General features: G+C 55.5%; 2 protein-coding genes across 2 annotated transcripts in view; one reads left to right on the forward strand and one right to left on the reverse strand.

Annotated features, from left to right (window-relative positions):
- Rfx1 (regulatory factor X1) overlaps window positions 1–8356 on the forward strand; it is a 36407-nt gene extending 28051 nt beyond the window's left edge. The window contains 12 exon segments of the mRNA XM_045139151.1: window positions 906–1087; window positions 1381–1500; window positions 1682–1797; window positions 3541–3659; window positions 3750–3859; window positions 3987–4138; window positions 4212–4309; window positions 6101–6250; window positions 6334–6542; window positions 6710–6863; window positions 6952–6997; window positions 7090–8356. Of these exon segments, the coding sequence (XP_044995086.1) occupies window positions 906–1087; window positions 1381–1500; window positions 1682–1797; window positions 3541–3659; window positions 3750–3859; window positions 3987–4138; window positions 4212–4309; window positions 6101–6250; window positions 6334–6542; window positions 6710–6863; window positions 6952–6997; window positions 7090–7259 (1626 nt within the window). The 3' untranslated portion in view covers window positions 7260–8356.
- A 64-nt stretch (window positions 8357–8420) lies between these two features.
- Window positions 8421–15062, reverse strand: Dcaf15 (DDB1 and CUL4 associated factor 15). Its single transcript, XM_004672470.2, has 13 exons — window positions 14928–15062; window positions 13005–13102; window positions 12772–12907; window positions 12204–12310; window positions 11972–12111; window positions 11709–11879; window positions 9929–10363; window positions 9760–9851; window positions 9551–9679; window positions 9389–9474; window positions 9169–9273; window positions 8974–9089; window positions 8421–8880 (listed from the first exon to the last, which is right to left on the reverse strand). The coding sequence occupies exons 1-13, from the start codon at window positions 15060–15062 to the stop codon at window positions 8825–8827; spliced, it is 1806 nt and encodes a 601-aa protein (XP_004672527.1). The 3' UTR covers window positions 8421–8824.
- Between the last annotated feature and the right edge of the window lie 10147 nt (window positions 15063–25209).

Here is a 25209-nt window from a genome sequence, read left to right on the forward strand (position 1 = left end):
ATTTGTTTGCAGTGGCTAGAGGTGCACCTCTTCTCTCTCTCTCTCTCTCTTTCTCTCTCTCTCTCAGATAAATAAACAGATAAAATATTTATTTTGAAATAACCATAGATTCACAGTAAACTATAAAAATGGTGCCAAGAGGGCCTGAAGATGTAGCTCAGTTGGTAGAGAGCTTTCCCAGCATGCATGAAGCTCTGGGTTACATTCCCAGCACCAAATAAAACTGGATGTGGCGGAACGCATCTGTAATCCCAACATTTGGAAGCAGGAGGATCGCAAGTTCAAGGTCCTCCTTTACCATGTAGTGCGTTTGAAACCAGTTTGGAATGACACTGTCTCAAACATCCCCAACACACGTGTGTGTGCACGCACACACGCGCACACACATGCACACGCGCGCCAGAACAGCTGGTTGTAGTGACTTAGGCCTGTAGCACTTGGAAGTCTGAATCAGGGGCCCCAGGCTCACTGCATGTGCAGATCTGGAGAGACCACCGTGAAGACGCAGACCTGGGGTTTGGGGTCTTGCCCAGTGTGTGAGATGGGAGGGCCTGAGTCCCATCCCTAGTTCTGAGACGACAAAGGAAGGTAATACAAAGTGCGGTACCGCCTCCCACTCGCTCCACGTAGTGGTCGCCCTCTCCCACCCTTCTGCCAACACCCTCAGCCCCTGGCAGCCACTCCCAGAATGCTTTGCACATGGACCGTCTTCTGACCTTGGGCTTCTCACTCTGCATGCATGAAATTTGTGTTTAGAGACTGCAGGTGGCCAGTGTTCTGTAAGGCCCTGTGGGCTCTAGTGAGGGATAGATAGTGGCAGGATGCCTGCCTGGTGTCAGGGCAGGGAAACAGGAAGGAGCAGCTCTCCACCCAGGCGACGGGCCTGACCCTCCCCCGTGCCCCAGGTGCAGTGGCTCCTGGACAACTATGAGACGGCCGAGGGCGTGAGCCTGCCTCGGAGCACCCTGTACTGCCACTACCTGCTGCACTGCCAGGAGCAGAAGCTGGAGCCTGTCAACGCCGCCTCCTTCGGCAAGCTCATCCGCTCTGTCTTCATGGGGCTGCGCACGCGCCGCCTGGGCACCAGGTGCGCCGCTCGCTCGCCTGTGGGGTGATGGGGGGAGGTAGGGCGAGACCCCGTCTTCGGCACCGTACCTGGCGCATCCTTGTGGCCAGCGTCTGGTCTTTGCCCTGGGTGCTTGGTCCTCAGGGAGCTGGGTCAGCAGGTTGTGGCTGCTCCCGGCACCCACTTCCCTGTGCTCCCCAGTGTGGCACCTCCGCCCAGCAGATGGGAGCCGCCTAAGCGGAAGGAGGGGCATGTGAGACCCTGAGAGGCTGGCCAAACTGGTCCTCATCCTAGGCCTGATCCCCACCTTCTAGGGGCAACTCCAAGTACCACTACTACGGCCTGCGCATCAAGGCCAGCTCGCCCCTGCTGCGGCTCATGGAGGACCAGCAGCACATGGCCATGCGGGGCCAGCCCTTCTCCCAGAAGCAGAGGTAGGCCCACCCCAACCAACCCTCCCCTAGGTAGCCCTCCCCAGCCTGCCCGTCCTCCCCTTATCTCGTCTCCCACCGACCTGGGCCTACCCACCAGCATGTGGCCTATCTCACTGACAGCTGCTCTGGCCCCTGACCTAACCTGCCGTCCTCCAGCCACCCACTGCCCCTTTCCCTGCAGGCTCAAGCCCATCCAGAAGATGGAGGGCATGACCAACGGCGTGGCTGTGGGGCAGCAGCAGGCCACGGGGCTGTCGGACATCAGCTCCCAGGTGCAGCAGTACCAGCAGTTCCTGGGTGAGCCTCCAGGAACGGCACCCGTCACAGCAGAGGGCCAGCCCCTTCTCTGTGGGCGGGGTGTTCCCTCTGCAGAGCGCGGCTGCTCGAAACCAGCTCCCAGGGCTCCTCTCCCCTCTTCTCAGACGTGGGCTCACTATGTAGCCAGGCATGACCTGGGACTCATGCTCCATCCTCCTGCCTCCGTCTCCCTGGTACTGTGTCATAGCCTGTGCCATGGCACTCTTTTATCAAAATATACTATTTATTTATTTATTTGAGAGCAAGGGAGAGAGGAAGAAGCAGATAGAGAGAACGGGCACACCAGGGTCTCCAGCCGCTGCAAAGGAACTCCAGAAGCATGCTCCCCCTTGTGCATCTGGCTTACGTGGGCACTGGGGAATCAAACCTGGGTCCTTACGCTTTTCAGGCAAGCACCTTAACCGCTAAGCCGTCTCTAAAGCCCTCTTGTTTGTTTGTTTGTTTTTCTTTCTTTTTTTCTTTTTCTCTTTCTCTTTTCAAGGTAGGGTCTCACTCTAGCTCAGGCTGACCTGGAATTCACTATGTAGTCTCAGGCTGGCCTTGAACTCACGGCGATCCTTCTACCTCTGCCTCCCAAGTGCTGGATTAAAGGCATGTATGTGCCACCATGCCTGGCTTATTTATTTATTTATTTATTTTTCAAGGTAGGGTCTTGCTCTAGTCCAGGCTGACATGGAATTCACTCTATCATCTCAGGCTGGCCTTGAACTCACTGTGATCATTCCTACTACAGCCTCCCCAGTACTGGGATTTAAGGCGTGATTCCTTCCTTCCTTCCTTTTTTTCACTTTTAACCTATTTATTTATTTGAAAGAGAGAGAGAAAGAGGCAGACAGAAAGAATGGGGCATGCCAGGGCCTCCATCGAGTGCACATGAACTCCAGATTTATGCGCCCTTGTGCTTATGTGGGTCTTGGGGAGTCGAACCTGAGTCCTTAGTCTTTGCAGGCCAGCTCCTTAACTGCTAAGCCACCTCTCCAGCCCACTGCACTCGTTTAACAGGGAGTGTGTCCCTGTATTTGTAAGCTCAGAGGCTCCACTGACGCTGTGGGAGACCCTGAGTCCTGCACAGGGCCTCTGGTCCCTCAGGGACGTCCGCTTACAAGATGGAGTAGTGCTGTCCCCCTTGAGCCCATGAGAGCCGTGCACAGCCATACTTTCCCTGGTTCACTGAGGGCAAGTATGTGTACCCACAGTGCAGTGCTGACCTAAACTGGCAACCGATGAGAACCCAGCCACAGCAGTGGCCACAAGCGGCTCCTCCCGGAGCACCTGCCTGCTTATGGCCCAGTCACTCACTGGCCTTCCTCTAGGTGCTTGAGGGGCTGAGAGAGGTGGGAAATGACCCTGGTTAAGCCAGGCCTCGCAGGTGACCCATGCTAGCCCTGGGCAGTGACCCTGTAGTGCTGAGTGCTGGAAGGTAGCCTGTGCCCAAAGTCCCTGTGGAAGGGCCCTCCAGAGCCAGCACTTCACAGCAAGCTGGGGCTGGCAAAACGCTACCCCTGCCCCGCCCCGTGCAGCAGTTGTGGGGCCGTGGGCTGGGAGCTCACCCTACCAGACTCAGCTTGTCCTTCCCATACACTGGGGACCTCTGTGCGGTGGGGGGATGGTGACATACATTGGGGGCCTCTGTGCGGTGAGGGGATGGTGTCCCCATGGTAGGCCCCCCAAGGGTAGTGACCAAGGTAGGAGAGGAAGGAGCTCATGGTGCCTCTTCCCCAGATGCCTCACGGAGCCTCCCTGACTTCGCTGAGCTGGACCTGCAGGGCAAAGTGCTGCCCGAGGGCGTTGGCCCCGGGGACATCAAGGCCTTCCAGGTCCTGTACCGGGAGCACTGTGAGGTAGGGCTGCCGGTGGCCGGCGAGAGGGTGAGCAGGGGCGGGCGCCGCCTTGGCCACGCCCCGACGGTGCCCCGCCACGCCCCTCCGCAGGCCATCGTGGACGTCATGGTGAACCTGCAGTTCACGCTGGTGGAGACGCTGTGGAAGACCTTCTGGCGGTACAACCTCAGCCAGCCCAACGAGGCGCCAACCCTGGCCGTGTGAGTGCCGCAGGCTGGGAGGAGCGCCCCCAAAGCGCGCATGCTGACGGGGAGCAGCCCGACGGGGTCGGGGTGGGCGGGAGGCTTGGAGCCACGGCTGGTGACCGGGGCTGGCGGGTACCCGCAGGCACGACGAGGCCGAGAAGCGGCTGCCCAGGGCCAGCCTGGTGCTCCTGTCCAAGTTCCAGCCCGTGCTGCAGTGGACCCGGCACTGTGACAACGTGCTGTACCAGGGCCTGGTGGAGATCCTCATCCCCGACGTGCTGCGGCCCATCCCCAGTGAGTGCCCCGCCGCCCTGCCGCCCCTCTCCCGGAGGGCTCCCCGCCGCCCTGACCACGCCCCGCCCCGCAGGTGCCTTGACTCAAGCGATCCGGAACTTTGCCAAGAGCCTGGAGAGCTGGCTCACCCACGCCATGGTGAACATCCCGGAGGAGATGCTGCGGGTGAAGGTGAGGGTGTGACCCGGCAGGGCGCGGGCGCCGCGCTTCGCCTCACGCGGCCCTTCCGAAAAGCTGCCTCTGTCGAAGCTTGGTATTGAGTCTTGGTGGGGTTTTTTTTTGTTTTTCTTTCCCTGGCATGATAGGGGTCTCACTCTAGCCCAGGTTGGCCTTGAGCTCATAGCAGTCCTCCTACCTCTGCCTCCCCACTGCTGGGGTTAAAGGTATGTGCCACCACACCTGGCAAGACATAATGTTTTTTTTGAGGCAAGCCCAACAGACTAGCTCCCCCTTTTTTAAAGGATGTTATTTTTATTTATTAGAGACAGAAGTGGGATGGAGAATGAGCATGCCAGGCCCTACAGCAAACGAACTCCAGATGCCTGCGCCACCATGTGCATCTGGCTTATGTGGGGCCTGGAGAATTGAACCTGGGTCTTTAGGCCTTGCAAGCATGTGCCTTAACCACTAAGGCATCTGTGCAGTACCCCCCCCCTTTAATGCGAAACGGAAACAGAGAATGAATGCACCAGGCCCTCGAGCCACTGTAATTACACTCCAGGTGCCCGTCCACCTTGTGCGCATGCGCGGACCTTGTGCGCTGGGTGCATCTGGCTTATGTGGAATTTGGAGACAGGCAAGCGCTTTAAATGCTAAGCTATCTCTCCAGCCCAAGACAATTCTTTTTCTTTTCTTTTTAAAATTTTTTTGTTAATTTTCATTTATTTATTTATTTATTTGAGAGCAACAGGCAGAGAAAGAGGCAGATAGAGAATGGGCATGCCAGGGTCTCCAGCCACTGCAAACGAACTCCAGATGCATGCACCCCTTGTGCATCTGGCGCTTTTTTTTTTTTTTTTTTTTTTTTTGAGGTAGGGTCTCACTCTAGCTAGCCCAGGCTGACCTGTAATTCACTATGTAGTCTCAGGGTGGCCTCGAACTCACATTGATCCACCTACCTCTGCCTCCCAAGTGCTGATGCCCAGCTTCTTTTTTTTTTATTAATTTAAACGATGGTGTTGGGCTGGGAACCCCATGTCTCATGCATGCCAGATAAGTGCTCCATCACTCAGCTGCAGCCCCGCCCTGAGCTGTGTGTCGTGAGGGTCGCTCATGGCTTAGACAATGTGCAAGGAGGGAACAGGCCTTCAAGTTTAGCTAGGCTTATGCAAATCATGCAGTCACCAGTTCCTGTTATCTGCACTAATTAGTCCTGCAGCTGACACCCTAAGCTCATGCCCTTAACCTCAACATCTGGGATGCTGAGATCTAACTGCAGTGAGTTCAAGGCCAGCCTGGGCCACAGAATGTGTTCCAGGTCCTCCTGGGCTAGGGTGAGACCCTCAATAGAAGAAAGAAAAGAAACAACAGAGGTTGGAGAGATGGCTTAGTGGTTAAGATGCTTGCTGGTAAAGCCAAAGGACCCAGGTTTGATTCCCCAGTACCCACATAAGCCAAATGCACAGGGAGGCGCGTGGGTCTGGAGTTTGTTTGCAGTGGCTAGAGGCTCTGCGGGCCCATTCTCGCTCATATATATATATAAAATATATAAATAAATGATGAGCATGGTGGTGTGTGCCTGTAATCCGAGCGGGATTGCCAACAGTTTGAGGCCAGTCTGGGCCACGCACAAAATCCTGCCCCGTCATAGCAATCGTAGACTGAAGGTTATGGCTGATCGCCTTCACACCATGCATAGCTCTGGTCCGAGCCATGTTAAGTCGCTTTAGGAGGTGGTGGCAGGTGAGGCGGGGGCCGGCGGGGGCGGGGCTTCCCGCCGCTAGCCCCGCCCTGTGCCCGCAGGTGGCGGCGGCGGGCGCGTTCGCTCAGACGCTGCGGCGCTACACGTCGCTCAACCACCTGGCGCAGGCGGCTCGGGCCGTGCTGCAGAACACCGCGCAGATTAACCAGATGCTGAGCGACCTCAACCGCGTGGACTTCGCTAACGTGCAGGTGAGCGCAGCGGGGCCCGGGGGCGGGGCGGGGGCACGCGGGGCCGAGGCTGATGCCTTTGCCACGCCGCCCGGGTGCCCCAGGAGCAGGCGTCGTGGGTGTGCCGCTGCGAGGACCGCGTCGTGCAGCGTCTGGAGCAGGACTTCAAGGTGACGCTGCAGCAGCAGAACTCGCTGGAGCAGTGGGCGGCCTGGCTGGACGGCGTCGTGAGCCAGGTGCTCAAACCCTACCAGGGCAGCGCCGGCTTCCCGAAGGCCGCCAAGCTCTTCCTGCTGAAGTGGTCCTTCTACAGGTGCGCGCTCGGCGCGGGCGGGAGGCCTCGCCTGCATGGCACTGGGGGAAGGCGCTGTCGCCGCCGCGGTGCCGCATGCGGGGTGGGGGCGGTCCTTGGCTCTCCCTGTGCACCCTGGGGAGGCCGGCGTGGCCCCCAGCACGCGCTGACCGTCCGGCCGCCCGCAGCTCCATGGTGATCCGGGACCTGACGCTGCGCAGCGCGGCCAGCTTTGGCTCCTTCCACCTCATCCGGCTGCTCTACGACGAGTACATGTACTACCTGGTGGAGCACCGCGTGGCCCAGGCCAAGGGCGAGAGCCCCATCGCCGTCATGGGCGAGGTGCGCACGCGCGGGGAGGCGCCGGGGCAGGCCTGCTGCCGGGCGGGGCGCCGGGACCCTCATCCTCTCTCTCCTCTCCTTCCTGTAGTTCGCCAACCTAGCCACCTCGCTGAACCCCTTGGACCCCGACAAAGGTAGGTTGCGGCGCGAGCTTGCTTAGGGTCCACGTCCTAGGGGCTGGGGAGGGCTGCGGGTCGTTGAGCCCTACCTGCTCCCTGTGCCCCAGATGAGGAGGAGGAAGAGGAGGAGGAGAGCGAAGACGAGCTGCCACCGGACATCTCCCTGGCTGCTGGCAGCGAGTCGCCCGCGCTGGGCCCTGAAGCCCTGGAGCCGCCCGCCAAGCTGGCCCGGACGGACGCGCGCGGCCTCTTCGTGCAGGCGCTGCCCTCCAGCTAAGCCTGCGCCTCCCCACCTCCACCCGCCTCCCCGCCGCGCCCTCCCCGCCTGGGTCCCTCAGAGCTTCTGTGGCTTTGCAGCCTGGGCTCGGAGGGAGCCTGGGAGCCGGGGAAGGCAACGGGACCCCGCCCCCAGGTCGGCCGGCACAATCATGCTGGGCTGGGCGGAACCGCAGCTGCAAATTGACACAGACGTGCCTTAAGGAACCCGCCGCCGTGCCCAGGTGCCCCACGGGGCAGCCAGCTCGGGCCCCAAATCCCCCTAGCTCGAAGCCCTACCCTCCCGACTCCCCAGGGGGCAGCAGGAAGGCCCCCCCCCCCCCCCGCAGAACTGTTAACTTATTCTGCTCGCTGGCTTTGCACAGCCTGTCCAGGACAGCCCTGAGCCCAGCAGGCCCGAGTGGGCAGCACCTGGGACCCCCACAGTCAGCAGCAGCCCCGGGACCCTTCCCCAGCAGCCCCTCTTCTTGGTCTAAGTGCAATTAAAACCGTGGGTGTGGCATCTTCTCCAGAGCTGGGTCCGCCCTCGCCTCCCTCCCTCGCAGCCCGAGAGGTGAGGGCGGCAGGAGGGTCAGCCTCCAGCTTCCAAAGAGAGCACCCGGCTGGCGGCGGGGCTGCCAGTGCTCGTGCCCGTCCGGCCAGCACCCGGTGCTCCACAGAACCAAGGGGCGCCGTGGGCCCTCCTGGTTTGTGACAGAACCTTCTCCGGAGACTGGCTTCTCCTGTGCCGTGGACCCCTCCCTATGACTATTGTGCGATTTGTGAGCGCCGCCTGAGCGGAGTCAGTAACTCGTTGGTTTTTTTCCAACCATCATGGCCTTATCTGTTCCCGTTTTCTCAGTGTCTTCAACCTGTGATAGATGTTTATGGAAAAAAAAAAAAAAAGGAAAATCTGGCCTATTGTATAAAAAAAAAAAAATCACTATTTTGTGTGCTCCACGTGCTACAGCTTTTGGGGTGGCCCTGCACACTCCCGGTCCCACAGGGCCTCCCCTGCCCAGCAGTGAAAGTGTCCACCTGTGTGGTAGTTTAGTGTGCTGTTTTCTACCTTTTTGTAGTCTTTCTTAAAACAATAAATTCCGCTGTGAGCTTTGCGTACTGCTGACTAGCTGGGCTCGGCGAGAACTGCGGTCGGGTTTATGGGTGCTGAGGGGGCGTCGGCCAAGCTCAGAAATGAAGCATTTATTAAAGGAGGAAGAGGGTAGGGGGCCATGGGGTTCCCACCCCAGGTGGGGGAAGGCCAGGGCACTGGGTCTCCCTGGAGGGAAGAGGTCCACATCTACCCAGGAAAGGGGACACGGCACAGGGAGCCGCACCTGGCCCTGTGTGTTGGGGTTAAGGTGGGCACTGGAGGCTTGAGGGACAGGGGTTCCCTCCCTCTACCCGTTCCCAACTTAAATAGGCATAAATAAAAAAGCGTCCAGACTCTGGGGCCAGCAGGGGCCACCCACCAGACCCTTCCGTAGCCTAACACTAGTCCCGGTCTAGGCCGGGGACGGGCCAGCCCAGGAAGGCGGTCCACTGGGCCCGCGGAGGTAGTTGGAGTCAGGTGCGGGGCGGCGGCCCTCACAGCACAATCCACGTGTACCGCTCGCTGTCCGCCAGAACCTTCAGGGAGCACCCTGCAGGGTTAGCAGGAAGCAGGGTTGGGAGCCGCTTCTCAGTGAGCCCCTTGGGCTGCGCCCCCGAGATTCCGCGGTGCCTCCAATAGCTACCTTTGTGCAGCGACTCGTTGGTCATCCTGTTCACGTAGCGGCCGCTGCTCTCGGGCACCAGCCACTTCATGACCATGTCCACGCAGCTCTTGCGGTAGGAGCTCCAGACGCTGCCACTGGGGGTGGGGTGAGTGAGCAGCTGGGGGACCCTGCCTGCCCACTCCTGCCCAGCCCAGCCCAGCCGGCTCCACTCACCTGGTTTGCCCTTTGACCTCGGTGAGGTCCCCCACACTGACGGTCTCGAAGATGCCTGTGTTGAGGTCCCAGGCCACCTTGAGGCTGGTATGGTAGGTCTTTGGTCTGTAGAGGGAAGAGGAAGAGGGTGAGAAAGTGGCTCCTGGGAGCCAAGACTGTCCTGCAGCAGCGCCAGCGGGCACCCACACCGCGCCACACCCAAGGTCTGCCAGCCACTCACCGGAGCTGGCCCTCCTCGGTGGGGGCAGGGAAGGCCAGGAGCAGCAGACCGATGTTAATGAGGACCTGGTTGGTTTCTGGGCAGACCTGGGGCAGGCAGTGACAGCTGTGGCAGAGGCCTTCACAGAGGGACACCCTACTCCCCGGCTGTGCCCAGCCCCACCTCCAGAATGACTATGTCATAGTCACTGAAAGAGCAGAACTGGTGGCCCCAGGTGGCGTCATGGCGGATGACCTCGTTGATGACATACTCGAAGTCCAGCGTCAGCTGCTCCACAGTCAGGTACTGGCCCTGGGACAGGTGGACAAGAGGGCAGGAGTGGATGGTGCCAACCACGCCACAGATCCCAGGCCACCTCCTTGGACACCCACCTGCACGGCTGTCCGCTCACGCATGGGCCGCAAGTTGCGGCCACGGAGGTCAGTCACCACGAAGGGCAGGGAGATCTTGTCATCCTCAAACTCTGGGGGCAGAAGGGGTGGGGGTTAGCCAAGGGACCCCGGGAGGAGGAGGCGCTCTGCCCCAGGGAGCCCAGCTCACCATCCTCAGGCTCAGCCCCTTCCCTGGATTCCAGCACGTAGTGCAACTTGGTGTAGTTGATGTAGCCAGGCTCAGGAGCAGCTGTTTCTGCTGTGGAAGGACTGTCCCTGGGTGCCACCTCTCCGCTTGGGGCTGGGGGTTCCAAGAGTGGGCGGCAGCGGCTGCCTGAAGGCCCAGGACCCTGAGGTAGACGTGCTTCCTCTGAGGTGCCACCCTTGGCCTCTTTGGCCCTACGGAAGATGTCAGCCACAAACTCCTTGGCTTTGGCGATGGCTGGTGAGGGCTCAGGGGCCCCGGAGGGCTGGGTTGGGGCAGCCTCGGGGCTGAGGCTGGGGAAGGCGGGGGGCACTTCTGGGCTCCAAGGCCCGGGGGGGCTGGCGGGGGCTGGAGGTGGAGCTGAATGGTCATACAGGACTTGGCAGAAACGGCTGTCACCTACAAGGGGAGAGGTGGAGGCAGGAGGGGTCAACACAGCTCAACTCAGCACACCTGCAGCCGGAGCCCCTCCCTCTCCCACAGGAGACCCTTCCAAGGCTTCCTCTGCCCAGGAGCCATCTGAGACCCCGGGGAGGGTGCGCTCACATGCACGACGCACAAACACACTCAAGTCAACGTTTTCTTACGGTGCTAAGGGGTGACGCCCAGGGTCCTCCATCCCAAACCCACTCAACACTTCTGCCGCGCTCAAGAAGGACAAGGAGCTGTGTCCAGGGGACTGAGAAGCCACATGGACACTAAGTTAGCCCTCACTACCAGCCTGACCAGTGTGGACCACCCACATCTGGGCCCAGAGGCGCCTCAGCGTGTGCAGGGGGGAGAGTGGGGTGTCTGGGGAGCAGTAATGACCCGTACTCTCTGAGAGCCCCCACAAGCAGCCCAGGGAGGAGCTCGTGCACCCAGACGAAGCCCAGAGGGTGCTAAGTGGCTAGGGGTCTCCGCCTTCCTCTGTATCTGGGCCCAGCTAGGGTATGTGCTCCAGGCTCTCTGGTGCTCCTCTGCCTCTGACTCCCCTCAGGCCCCTGACAGACCCAGTGAAGGCTTTCTCAGAGGATCGATCTGGCAGAAGAGCCATGGGCTCAATGGCCTGCATCTGCCACAACATCCCTGACACGTCACACTCTTAAAGGACACCATGAGATCTTTCACTGGCATTTCTGCCACCCAAGATCTGCCCATTGACCACACCCTAATGTGCTGCATGGTGACACCGGCCGGGAAAGGACTGACTGCTCACACGAGACACAGGCAAGGTATCAGCACGCTACATTGTCTAGGTTAGTACGGACGTGCTCGGTAAGTTCAGTTCACACACTGAGAGCTGGCCCAACGATGCAATTCTCAGAATGTGCCTGTGACCTTCTGTGACACCCGAATGCAGCGTTTTTCACATGCTGGGCAAGTGTGGTACACGTCACTGCCCCCCTGTCTCTCTCTGACAGCAGCGCTGCGCTGTCCAGCACCACAGGCCACTCATAACAGCCAAAGCCAGCTGGGCGTGGTGCTGCAAACCACAAATCCCAGTACTTGGGAGGCAGAGATAGGACGGCTGTGAGTTCAAGACCAGCCTGGGATGACATAGTCAGCCTGGGCTGGAACGAGACCCTACCTTGAAATACAAAACAAAACAAAAATTTATTCCTAGAATCCCAGTTCCTGGATCCCCTAAGCACATTCTCAACAGCTGCGGAGGCAGTGACAGTGCCCAAAGTGGCCAGAGAAAAGCCCCCCCCAACACCCTGGTGCACCTGGAGAAGGGGCGGCAACCCCGGCTGTGACCTACCTGCCGAGTGGACGGAGACGGCGCAGGCCACCAGGGAGTAGCTGGTGTTGAGCAGCACCACCTGGTCCTTCTTGAGCTGGAAGGCGGGCTGGAAGGTGGGGAAGGGGTACACTACCTGGTACTTGGTGTGCAGCATGAAGCCATGCCGCAGGCACTGTGCACTCGGGTCGCCTGCAGCAACACACACACAGCGCAGCTCACCAGCCGCCCCGACACCGCCTGGCACCCACCCGTTCCCCGCAGGTCTGACTCCGGTGCCTCACCTGGGTTGGCCCTGCTGGCGTCCTGACAGGCAGCACAACGGCCGCGTGGTGGCCCCGCCACGGTGCTGATGTAGATGTCGCGGTGGTTCTCGTCGCTCATCATCATCATGTTCATGAGCATCCCGTTGGCGGAGCGGGTGCTGGGGGTTGGCGCACCCTCAGCCTCCCAGCCCAGCCTGGGGCAGCAGCAGCCCTCCCCTGCCCACGGCCTCCCACCGACCCCAGGTCTCACTTGAAGCCGAAGGCGATGACCTTGGAGGAGTCGCTGGGCCACTCACACACGGTCAGGTACAGGTCACTGTAGATCTCCTCATCCTGGAAGAGCCGCACCTGCCGGACCTAGGCGGCGGGCACAGCGTCGGCATGGGGCTGGCCAGAGGCCGGACAGGCGGGGCCAGAATGGGAGCCCAGCAAGCCAGAAGGGACATGACTGGACACAGGACCTCTAAGCCCAGCTCCTCCACGTGAAACCGATTCACAGCTCCGAGGCCACGCTGAACCAGCGGTAACGGCACCCACCTCCCCGCAGGGCTAAGAAGGCCAAAGCCACTGTGGCAGCCTGTACAGTCCTGAGAGCAAACTGCACCCTGGCCTGAGCTGAAGATGCGAAACTGCCTTCGGATGCCACTGATGCCAAACGCAATGACCATGGCCTACCCAGCTGGAACCACAAAGCTCAACTTCACAAGGTTTACCCCATGGGTACCACTGCCACCCAAAGGGTTCGGAACCTGCCAGGTGAAGGGCCAGCTCGGCTTGATGCCTGAGCTCCCGGGGCGCGGGGGGGGGGGAGTCCCTACCAGCTTGAGCTTGCTGTGCACATTGAACTCCCACCAGTACAGGTGGTAGATGTAGAAGGAGAAGTCGTCATCCCCACTGCTGCTGGTGTAAGACAGCACGTAGCGGCCACACTTGGAAAAGCCCAGGAAGATGTGCCTGTGGGCGGGCACAGGGGTACAGCAGCTGGGTAAGAACAAGCCCATCACCCGGCCCCACCACTGCCCAGCCCAGCCCGGCCTTGCCCCAGCCTCACCCTGCATAGAGAAAATCCTCATCTACGATGTTCTTGAGGGACACGCAGACCCTGGGTGGTAGCTTCCGGAAGAGGCGAGGGGAAAGCTGCCCACTGATCTGGGGAAGGGACAGCCGGGGCTCTTTAGGCACGGTCTGGCAGAGGCCACCTGCAGTCCTGAAGCCACCAGGACCTCTCAGCTCAACCCAAGGCATAAGCTGAGCAGTGCTCAGAGGCCCAGTCACCCCTAGGTCAGAGCTCTGCAGGGTCAGAGACCCTCCTGCCAAATCCAGCATCACCACCCTGAGGAAGGACCCCAGTCACTCTGGCCCTCACTGGCCCACCTGGCAACCTTTCTGAAAGTTGCCCATGAAGCAAAGCTGGGACGTGAGGACTACACTTCCACTGGCCTACAAAGGGACGCCCCTTTTCTTTCTTTTTTTTTTAATTTTATTTGAGGAGGAGCAGAGAGAAAGAGAGAATGGGCACGCCAGGGCCTCCAGCCACTGCAAACGAACTCCAGACACACGTGCCACCTCATGGAGCTGGCTTATGTGGGTCCTGGGGAATCGATCCTGGGTCCTAAGGTTGTGTAGGCAATCGCCCTAACCGCTAAGCCATCTCTCCAGCCCAAGAGACCCCTCTTTCATTTGACGGCCACCTTCAATCGAACTCATGCAGCCTTAAAATGTCAACCAAGCCAAGATCTGAGGGGACAAAACAAACCAACAACTGGAGGGATGGACGGACAGTCACTCATGCCTGCCTGGGGTGCTGGCTCCCAGCCTGAAGGCAGAGAAGCACCCCTCAACCTGCTTTCCAGCACATTTTCTCAGCGGCTGGGGGAGGAGACAGCCCTGCCAGCCACTCTCTCAAGTGACAGAATACAATCCCTACCCAGGGAGCGGCCAGTCTAAGGGTGGAGACTGGCCATCAATCAGAGAGAGCTTCCCAGTCAGAAGGTGGAGACACAGCTCCCGGCCTCATGGACACAATCCCACCATGTGACAGTCTTGCCCTACTGCTGACCCTCCTGACAAGGGTTTTCACACCCTTTTCCTCTCCAGGGCCACCATCTCTCATCTGTGGGAGTTAAGACAGGGCCTCCCCGATCCAGAAGCTTGCACTCTGAAGGTGTGGTGTGTGCGTGTGAGTGACAGAGAGAAAGAGAGAGAGAGAGAAAGGGGGGGGGGACGGGTGGAGGGAGAAGATCGTGGTGCCATTCAAGAAGCTTGCTTCTGGCCTGGGGAGATGGCTTAGCTGCAAAGCCGCCTAAGGACCCAGGTTCGATTCCCCCCCCCCCCACGAACAAGGTGGCATATGCTTCTGGAGTTCGTTGGCAGTGGCCGTGAGGCCCTGGCGTGACCATTCGCAGATAAATAAATTTAACATAATTTAAAAAGAAAAGAAACTCGCTCTCCATTCACTGTCAGAAGCATGCTCAGGTACTAGAACTGAGAGGCAGGGCTGTGGGGAGGGGAGGGAAAGACGGGGAAGCAGAGGGCAGGGGGCTGTGCAGAAGAAAAAGGAGTGGGGCTGGAGAGATGGCTTAGCCAAAGGACCGAGGTTCGATTCCGCGGGACCCTCGTAAGCCAGATGCACAAGGGGAGGGGTGCGTACATCTGGAGTTCGTTTGCAGTGGCTGGGAGCCCTGGCGCGCCCATTCTCTCTCAAATAAATAAATAAAAATAAAATATTGGAAAAAAAAAAAAAGAAAAAGGAGGTGCAGGCCGGCTCCGGGTGAGTGCAGCACCCCGAGGGTGCCAACGAAGGCCTGGTGCGGCAGCCCGGTGGGGGGTGTCGGCTCCCGGCCCCCCTCGCCGCCGCCCCCGACCTCCATCCCCGGCCGCGTCCGGGGCCCGCCCCGCCCCGCCCCCCGCCCTCCTCCGGTCCTCCTCCCCGTCCTCGCCCTCGTCGCCGCCGCCGCTGCCGGCCAGGCCTCACCTTGACCCGTTCCAGCTGCTTGAGGACGTGCTCCCGCCGCCGCCCCGACGCCCGCTTCCCCGAGGTTCCCCCGGGGCCGCCGCCGCCGCCGCTCCCAGCCGCGCTGTTCCGCTCCGATTTCGAGCTGGGCGCCATTTTCACCCCCTCCCTCCACTTCCGGAGCAACCGGCCCCGGCGCCCCGCCCCCGGCGCCTTCTGATTGGTTCGCAGCCCGCGCTCCGGGCTTCTTCCCGCTACCCGTGTCCATCAAAGCCGCCGCGCCTCGTGATTGGCTGGGAGGGTGAGCCAATCGGAAGCCTCGCCCGCGCTCGCCCGTCCCGGAGAACTTCCGAGCCGATTGGCCGAGGTGACTGTCACGCTCTCGCGACGCCTCTTGGGGGTGTGGGGGGGGGGTGAGAGGCTGCTGGGTTTCCATGGAAACCGAAGGCTGGACAGGCCTTGTAGGTGGAGCCATGGGAACCTGTGGTCCACAAGGGGACCTGAATCTCCCAGCCCCAGGGACTCCGCGCCCAGTCTGGTTTGGGTGAAGGGGAGCATCCCTGCCAGGAAAGGATGTAGGAAATAATAAAAGTAATAATGGCTGAAGAGATGGCTTAGTGGTTAAGGCGGTTGCCTGCAAAGCCAAAGGACCCAGGTTCGATTCCCCAGGACCCACGTAACGCAGATGCACAAGGTGGCTGATCCATCTATCTATCTGCCTCTTTCTCTCAAATAAAATGAATATATTTTAAAAATAATAATGGAGGGCTGGAGAAATGGTGTAGCGGTTAAGCGCTTGCCTGTGAAGCCTCAGGACCCCGGTTCGAGGCTCGATTCCCCAGGACCCACGTTAGCCAGATGCACAAGGGGGCGCACGCATCTGGAGTTCGTTTGCAGAGGCTGGAGGCCCTGGCGCGCCTATTCCCTCTCTCTCTCTATCTGCCTCTTTCTCTGTCACTCTCAAATAAATAAATAAAAATCTTTAAAAAAAAATAATAATAATGGAGAGATGGCTTACTGGTTAAGGTGCTTATCTGCGAAGCCCAAGGACCCAGGTTCAGTTCCCCAAGACCCACATAAATATAAGGTGGTGCATACATCTGGAGTTCTTTTGCAGTTGGTGGAGCCCATTCTCTCCCTCTTTCTTTTCTCTCTCTCAAATAGTTATATATATATATATATATATATATATATATATATATATATATATATATATATATATATATACATATATATACACACACACACATACATACATATATATATATATACATATATATATATATACACACACATGTATATATACACATACATATATATATACACACACATGTATATATACACATATATACGCATTATATATATGTGTGTGTATATATATATGTATGTGTATATATACATATGTGTGTGTATATATGTATGTGTATATATATATATGATATATATATGATATATATATATATATATATATATATATATATATATATATATATATGTATGATGGCTCAGCGGCTAAGTGCACTTCCTGCACAAGCATGAGAACCTGATGGTGCCTGAGACTGCCTCAGTTCAAATCTCCTGAACGCACATAAACAGCTGGGTGTGGCCATGGGCATCTACAGCCGCAGACTCACAGGGAGCTGAAACCAGGGAACTGCCAGAGTTGGAGGGGAAAAAAAGAAAGCCAGGCATGGTGGCACATGCCTTTAATCCCAGTACTCAGGAGGCAGAGACAGGAGGATCACCATGAGTTTGAGGCCAGCCTGAGACTACATAGTGAATTCTAGGTCAGTCTGAGCAAGAGCAAGACCCTATCTCAAAAACCAAACCAAAACAAAACAACCTAGCAAGTTCTAGGATGAGGAAGAAAGTCTGGCTCAAATAAAGCAGTAGTCAGCAGAGCCGTGGAGCAGGACACCCGACATGCTGGTCCGAACACCACAGACAGACAAGATCACATGGGGGGGCGCCAAGAAAGTGCATCCACATGCATTACACCTGACACACGCACACCAACTCCGGCTGTTGTCAGGGGTGGGAATTCATCCAGCGCTCCGTGCCGCAGCGTTAGGATGCTGGGTGAATTGGGTGTGCTGAATGCCACAACAGGAAACTTTCACCCTAGGGAGATGTGGACACCCGTGTATTCACCCCAGATAGGGTACAGAAAACAGGCCAAAGGATGATTACACCAAAACCAGGTTGGGTGAACCAGTGAGTTTACTGAGCTTACTTACAGAGCACGGGTTGAGGGGGTTAACTTACAGGGGCACGGGTGCCTCAGGACAACTGAATCACCACTCAGTCCCCCCCCATCCTGGACGGTGACCTGACGGAAGCTGCATCATGGAGGTGGGCTCCTACAGGAGCTAGCGTTTCCCCCAAGATCACTTGTAGCTGGAGGGAGGGCATGAGGGGAGGGGGAATAGCTGGAATTCCAGGTGAGGGTCTTGTGACACTCCCCTCCTCATCCTGCTAGGGGCTAGGAGCAGTTATCTCTGCTCCAAAGTTGCTATACAGCGACCTAGCCAGAACACTTTATGTCAAGATGGATTCCTGGGAGTGGGGGTTGGAAAGATCATCAGAGCAACAGGTTGAGACATCATACCCACAGGCTTTCCCACCCCCCCCCCAAAAAAATAACTGACTGCTCCCACAAGGCATAACCCACAACCCCATAGAGAATACCAGCATCCCCACTGTGGAGGGTCCCCAGTGGAATGGGGGCAGGGACGAGGGAAAAGAGGGTACCAACATATGATGTATCCATATGAAATATGTTGTTAATAATAAGATTTAAAATAAAAAAGATGGCTTCCTCAAGCCCTGCATGTTCTCTCTCAAATGTGGATCCTAGCTACAGATGATTAGGCTTCTGTGTGAGAAGGAAAAAACTCAGTAAGCTAAAAAAGGAATATAAAGGGAAGAGAAAGGAAGAGAGGGGGTATTTAATAGGATGGTATTGTATATATGCAATTAGAAGAATAGATTAACGGGGGTGAAAAGGCCCAAAGTGAGGGCAGGGGAAGAGATTGAGTAAAGGAAAGGTGGAGGGAAGGCTAATCAAAATCTAAGTGGATATAAATAAATCATATGGAATCCTCCGTTTTTGGACAATAGAACACTCGGGAGCCGCAGATTGTTGCTAGAAAATTTTTGGTGTCAGGGATGTGCTACCTTCCAGTGAGTTGTTGGCCAGGGAGGTTCCTGATGCCTCCAAAACATTACAGGCCATTGCCGAGGCCCTTGGTTTCCCACCAGGAATTGATGGTAAGACCCTACTGCTGAAGGCTCCACATACTTGGGCTGCAAGGCCACTGAGAAATCCTGCTGGAACTGAGCTAATAACCTCCTCCACATAGACCAGCTGACAGAAAGGTGGAAGAATCCATTCTACATGTAGTTCAATGGGAGAAAGAGATACCACCAGTGAAGATACTCAGCAGTGGACACTGCAAGCCTTATATTTGGCCAGCCAGGCCAAATGAACCAACAGGTGCAATAGTGGCACGTCTGTCATCATGGAAACCAACTACCCTCTAATTGGACTGGAGGCCCGCTCCATGGGAGGGAACACATCCCTGATACTGAAAACTTAAAATGGGTAGTCATGAGCCCTAGGATGGTAACGTCTGCTGATGTCTGGATAAATGTATATACTATGCTTATCAAACTACCCAGTAAACACTTCTCTTAATATTCATACCCTTATATTAATGCTACTCTCACTTTTGGTAGAAAATCTTCTTTTCAGATGGCAGTGACCTTGGGACGACTCAGAAGGTATCATAGTGCTGGAAAGAAGTGACTGGAGTACTGAGTAATATCTCAATCACACCTTCCAAGGCTCAGAGTCTAATGTGGAAGAGGTGGCAGAAAGAATGTAAGAGCCAAAGGAAGGTAGGACTCCTTACAATGTGCTCCTCCAGACACAAAATGGCCTGGATATCCATGACCTCACCATGCCTGACACTACCTACACAAGACCATCATAAGAGGAAGAAAAGATCTTGACAGCAAAATAAAAGAGAGACTAATTAAGAGGGGGAGGGGATATGATGAAGAATGGAGTTTCAAAGAGGAAAGTGGGGGGAGGAAGGGTATTACCGTGGGATTTTTTTTTTTTTTTTTTTTTTTTTTGGTTTTTCGAGGTAGGGTCTCACTTTGGTCCAGGCTGACCTGGAATTAACTCTGTAGTCTCAGGGTGGTCTTGAACTCACGGCGATCCTCCTACCTCTGCCTCCCGAGTGCTGGGATTAAACACCACACCCGGCTTGTGGGATATTTTTTATAAACATGGAAGATGTTAATAAAAATTGAGAGGAGGGCTGGAGAGATGGCTTAGCGGTTAAGCGCTTGCCTGTGAAGCCTAAGGACGCCGGTTCGAGGCTCGGTTCCCCAGGTCCCACGTTAGCCAGATGCACAAGGGGGCGCACGTGTCTGGAGTTCGTTTGCAGAGGCTGGAAGCCCTGGCGCGCCCATTCTCTCTCTCTCCCTCTATCTGTCTTTCTCTCTGTGTCTGTCGCTCTCAAATAAATAAATAAAAATTAAAAAAAAATTGAGAGGAAAAAAAGATGGCTTCCTGTTACATATATCCAGAGGAAAATGCTGTACAACAAAAGCATTGTTAGTTATGACAGTTTCAATTTAATATTATTTTTGTTTTATTTATTTGTTTATTATGTGACAGAGAAAGAGGGAGAGGAAGACAATGGGCGTGCCAGGGCTTCCAGCCACTGCAAATGAACTCCAGACATTTGCTCCCCCCTTGTACAGCTGGCTAATGTGGGTCCTGGGGAATCGAACCTGGGTCCTTTGGCTTTGCAGGCAAACGCCTTAACCACTATGCAATACCTCCAGCCCTGTTAGCTTCAATTTATACGCACACTTTTGTGGGGCTGTGGAAAGGGCATGAAACGGAACCACTAACCACTGTATGGCTCCCTCACTCCAGGTAAATAAATTCCAGCCACAAGGACATGAGTCTGCCAGCGGGCAAGCAGTTTGGTCCACAGTGTTAAGAAATTGCCTTGCAGCCAGACTTGATGGCCCAGGCCTTTGATCCCCAGCACTCAGGAGGTTGAGGTAGGATCCCAGCCTGGGGCTGCACAGTGAGTTCCAGGTGAGCAAGAGTGACACTAAATAAATAAACAAATGAAAATTAAACACACACACAACAGGTATGGGCTGGAGGGATGGCTTAGCAGTTAAGGCGCTTGCCTGAAAAGCCAAAGGACCCAGGTTCGATTCCCCAGGACCCACGTTAGCCAGATACACAAGGGGGCGCACGTGTCTGGAGTTCATTTGCAGTGGCTGGAGGCCCTGGTGTGCCCATTTTCTCTCTCTCTTTCAAATAAATAAATAACTTTTTTTAAAAAAAGAGTGACGCGCTACTGCGAAAAACCCCCCCCCCACCAAAGAAAGGGCTGGAAAGACGGCTCTGCAGTTAAAGATGCTTGCTTGCCAGCCTAGACCTCCCTCAGGAGGCTCCAGCTGGGTGTCCATGCCCACATGTGGACACAACTGCCATCCTCTGGGCTTACCGTCTTGTGTCCTGGAGGCCCCTGGCCAGGCTGCCCTGGAACACAGCTCCATGTGTTGTATGTATGTATGCACTGGGTGTGGTCCTTCACGGCCTGTGCTCGGGGGGTTAAGATGTCTCCGCGCTCTTATGGCTCAGAGGGTATCTGCATCCCAGGACCCAGCCATCACCTGTGGGCCAAGTCCAGTCCTCGGGTGGCTCTCCTCAGTCAGCACCAACACTTCCAGAGCTGCACCATTGCCCCTGGCTGCCACCTCCCGTGGAACCTTCCTCTCCTTTTCTTTTTCTTTTTTTTTTAATTTTTTTTGTTCATTTTTATTTATTTATTTGAGAGTGACAGACAAAGAGAGAAAGAGGCAGGTAGAGAGAGAATGGGCGCACCAGGGCTTCCAGCCACTGCAAACGAACTCCAGACGCGTGCGCCCCCTTGTGCATCTGGCTAACGTGGGTCCTGGGGAACCGAGCCTCGAACCGGAGTCCTTAGGCTTCACAGGCAAGCGCTTAACCGCTAAGCCGTCTCTCCAGCCCCCCTCTCCTTTTCTTGATCAACTCTTTGAACTTTGACAAAAAAAAAAAAAAGAGCTTTTGCCAAAGACAAAGGGATGGTGTGTGCTCAGAGGACATGGTGCCCAAGATGTGTGTGTGGCCCAAGCTGCCTTCTCTTCTTGGCCATGGCCTTCGCCGCCACTCTGGGTCCCGACTGCCCAGGGCAGGGTTCGCCCTCCTCCACTCAGCCCAGCTTCCAGGCCTGAGGCCCAGTATGCCCACCGTGGGCCCCGCCAACCCTGCCCCACCCCCCACTCTGCTGTCTTACGCTTGCGCCCTGACCAAGGTATGAGAGACGACCGGCTGTGACCCCCCTTTCTCTGTCGCTTGCTCCCAGGATGTGAGTTCACACTTGGGAGGCCTGGCCTTTCTTCTCCAGGTCCCTCACCCCATCCCTGCTCCAGTCTGTCTGTCCAAAAGACCCGGAACCCTCCTGGGGGACCCCTGTCTCCGAAGCTTTCCCTCAGTCCCTTGGAAAAGAGCAAGCCCAGCCGTTGCTCCTGGCTCACTGCCTGCAGCTGGGAGGAAGCAGGTGTCCCGTGCCCTTCGGTGGCCCTGTGTCCCGTCCCCAGGAAGGCCAACAATCCTCTAGGGCTGCAGCCTCACCTCTGCACACTCCAAGACGCGGGACAGAAGCACCGGTGGCATGCAGTCTCGGTGTCCTAAGCAGAGCTTCAGCCCCAGCCCAGAGGGCCCCCGTCTTCCTTCCCGAGCATCACCGGGAACACCCCCAGCCCACCTGCTTCCCTGGGCCAGTGTCCAGCCCTTCTAAGGGTTCCCAAGGTCTCAAAGCACCGACCATATCTCAGTTACCCCCTCTGGCCGGAAGGTCATGCTGTCCTCCAGAGCTGCTCTGGGTCTCAGACTGGCCAAGTGACTACCCAGTGGGCACAGGGCAGCAGAGCCTCAAGTGCTCTGGGGATACTTGCATAGGAAGGGGTGGCACCGTGTGACAGCCCTCGTCTGTTGAGCCACCCCCTGAAATCCCTGTGCTCCCTCTGGAGGCAAAGGTATGGGATACCTGCTCCGCCCCCAGGGTTTTTACCTAGCATGTGTCTCTAGGACGGACAGATCCTTGGCCCCAGACCAAAACCTGGATAAAAGGAGTAAGGAGATTTGTGTTTGTAACCAATGACAGGATCACTTATGTCCTGGATTTTAAAATTTTTTGTTTGTTTGTTTTTGTTTAATTGTGAAATTACGGAGGTGTTTTCTAGAAAAGGTGAAATAAAGTTGGATGGAAAGCAGAAAAAAAAAAGATGTTTGCTTGCAAAGCCTCATGACCCAGCTTCCATTCCCAGCACCCACATAAATGCACAAAGTGGAGCAGGCATCTGTTCACAATGCCAGCCCTGACACACCCGTTCTCCCTATTTTTTTTTTCTTTTTGTTTGGTTTTGGTTTTTCGAGATAGGGTCTCACTCTAGTCCAGGCTGACCTGGAATTCACTCTGGAGTCTCAGGGTGGCCTCGAACTCACAGTGATCCTCCTACCTCCGCCTCCCGAGTGCTGGGTTTAAAGGTGTGAGTCACCACACCCGGCTTAATTATTATATTTGTTTTATTTAAGAGAGAGAAAGGAAGAAGTAGATAGAAAGAGAATGGGGCCTGGAGAGATGGCTTAGTGGATACGGTGCTTGTCTGCAAAGCCAAAGGACCTAGGTTCGACTCCCCAGTGCCCACATGAGCCAGATAGATGCACAAGGGAGCACACACATCTGGAGTTTGTTAGCAGTGGCTGTAGGACATGGCATGCCCATTCTCTCTCTCTCCCCCTATTTCTCTCTCTCAAATAAAGAAAGAAAAGGAAGAAAGAAAGAGAAGATAATGAGTGCGCCAGGGCCTTCAGCCACTGCAAATGAGCTCCAGACATATGTGGAGCCTTGTGTATCTGGCTTTACATGGGTACTGGGGAATCAACCCTTAGTCCTTTGGTTTTGCAGGCAAGCACCTTAATTATTATTATTTTTTTTTAATGAGAGAGAACTGACGCGCCTTTGTAGTCGAACTCCAGATGTGTGCGCCACCTAGTGGACATGCGCAACCTTGCATGTTTCTGTCACCTTGTGCATCTGGCTTACATGGGATCTGGAGAGTAGAACATGGGTCCTTAGGCTTCGTAGGCAAGCGCCTTCACTGCTAAGCCATCTCTCCAGCCCCTGTTTTTCTCTACAAACTTATCCACAGCCCCATGTGTCTTCTTACAGTAATGCAAAGTAGACAAAGTAATACAGCATGAGGGAACCCCACCATTCCCACTACACATTATTGGCAGTGAGGCTGGAGAGATGGCTTAGCGGTGAAGGCGCTTGCCTGCGAAGCCTAAGGACCCATGTTCTACTCTCCAGATCCCACGTGAGACACTCAACAAACAGACATAAGTGTGCAGGGTCGCATACGCACACAAGATGGTGCACGCGACTGGAGTTTGCTTTCGATGGCTAGAGACCTTGGCATGCCAATTCATTCTGTCTCTCTCTCTCTCTAAAATAAATATTTAGGACTAGGTGTGGTGGCACACGCCTTTAATACCAGCACTCGGGAGACAGAGGTAGGAGGATCACTGTGAGTTCGAGGTCACCCTGAGACTACAGAGTGAATTTCAGGTCAGCCTGAGCTAGAGTGGGACCCTATTTTGAAACACAAAAACAAAAAAATAAAATAAAATAAGGATTTAAAAAATATTTCAGGGCACTTGCCTGCGAAGCCAAAGGACCCAGGTTCGATTCCCCAGGACCCACATAAGCCAGATGTACAAGGTGGTGCATGCACTGGAGTTTGTTTGCAGTGGCTGGAGGCCCTGGCATTGCCCATTTTCCCTCTCTCTCTCTCTCTCTCTCCTTCTCTCTCTTTGTCTTAAAGATAAAATAAAGTAAAAATATTTTTAAAAATCAAATATAAATAAATAAGTAAGTAAAAGCTGGGTCTGGTGGCGCACACCTGTAATACCAGCACCCAGAGGCTGGGGCAAGAGAATCTCAAGTTCAAGGCCAGCTTGAGCCACACAGTGACACCTATGACAAAACAAAAGAGAACCACAGCCCCTGATGACTGTGCCACGGTGCAAGGCCTGTGGGGTCCTTCTGCAGCCTGTGAGTATGTGACGAAGATACAATGTGAGCGCTGGAGAGATGGCTTAGTGGTTAAGGTGTTTGCCTGTGAAGCCTAAGGAACCAAGTACGATTCCCCAGGACCCACATAAGCCAGATGCACAAGATGGCACATTCGTCTGGAGTTTGCAGTGGCTAGAGGCCCTGGTATGCCCATTTTCTCTCTCTCTCTCTCTCTCTCAAATAAATAAACAACATACTTTAATTTTTTTTTAATTTTTTTGTTCATTTTTGTTTATTTATTTGAGAGTGACACAGAGAGAAAGAGGCAGATAGATAAAGAGAGAGAGAGAGAGAGAATGGGCGCGCCAGGGCTTCCAGCCTCTGCAAACGAACTCCAGACGCGTGCGCCCCCTTGTGCATCTGGCTCACGTGGGACCTGGGGAACCGAGCCTCGAACCGGGGTCCTTAGGCCTCACAGGCAATCGCTTAACCGCTAAGCCATCTCTCCAGCCCACTTGTAAATTTTTTTTTGAAACATTTATTTATTAGAGAGAGAGGGAGAGAAAGACAGAGAGAGAGAATGGGCATGGCAGGGCCTCCAGCCACTCCAAACAAACTCCAGAAGCACGCACCACCATATGCATCTGGCTAATGTGGGGTCTGGAGAATCGAACCTTGGTCTTTAGGCTATGCAGGCAAGTGCCTTAACCACTAAGCTATTTCTCCAGCTCCAAATAACATAGAAGTTGGGCTCTTTCCTCTCCTGCCTTCTGTGTGTGTGTGTGTGTGTGTGTGTGTGTGTTTTGAGGTAGGGTCTCACTCTAGTTCAGGCTGACCTGGATTTCGCTATGTAATGTCAGGGTGGCCTTGAACTCATGGCAATCCTCCTCTGCCTCATGAGTCCTGGGATTAAAGGCGTGAGCCACCATGCCTGGCTCCCTCTTACCTTCAATGTGCAGGAGCTCTCTGTACTTTCTCCTCCTCTTTGACTTTAATAAAGTTGCTCCAAACCCTTTTTTTTTTTTTTAAAGTAGGGGACTGGAGAGATGACTTAGTGGTTAAGGCATTTGCTTGCAAAGCCAAAGGACCCATATTCGATATCCAGGACCTACATAAGCCAGATCCACAAGCTGGTTCATGAGTCTGGTGTTCATTTGCAGTGT

The sequence above is a fragment of the Jaculus jaculus genome, chromosome 21 (genome assembly GCF_020740685.1).
Source record: "Jaculus jaculus isolate mJacJac1 chromosome 21, mJacJac1.mat.Y.cur, whole genome shotgun sequence".
Lineage (NCBI taxonomy): Eukaryota > Metazoa > Chordata > Mammalia > Rodentia > Dipodidae > Jaculus > Jaculus jaculus.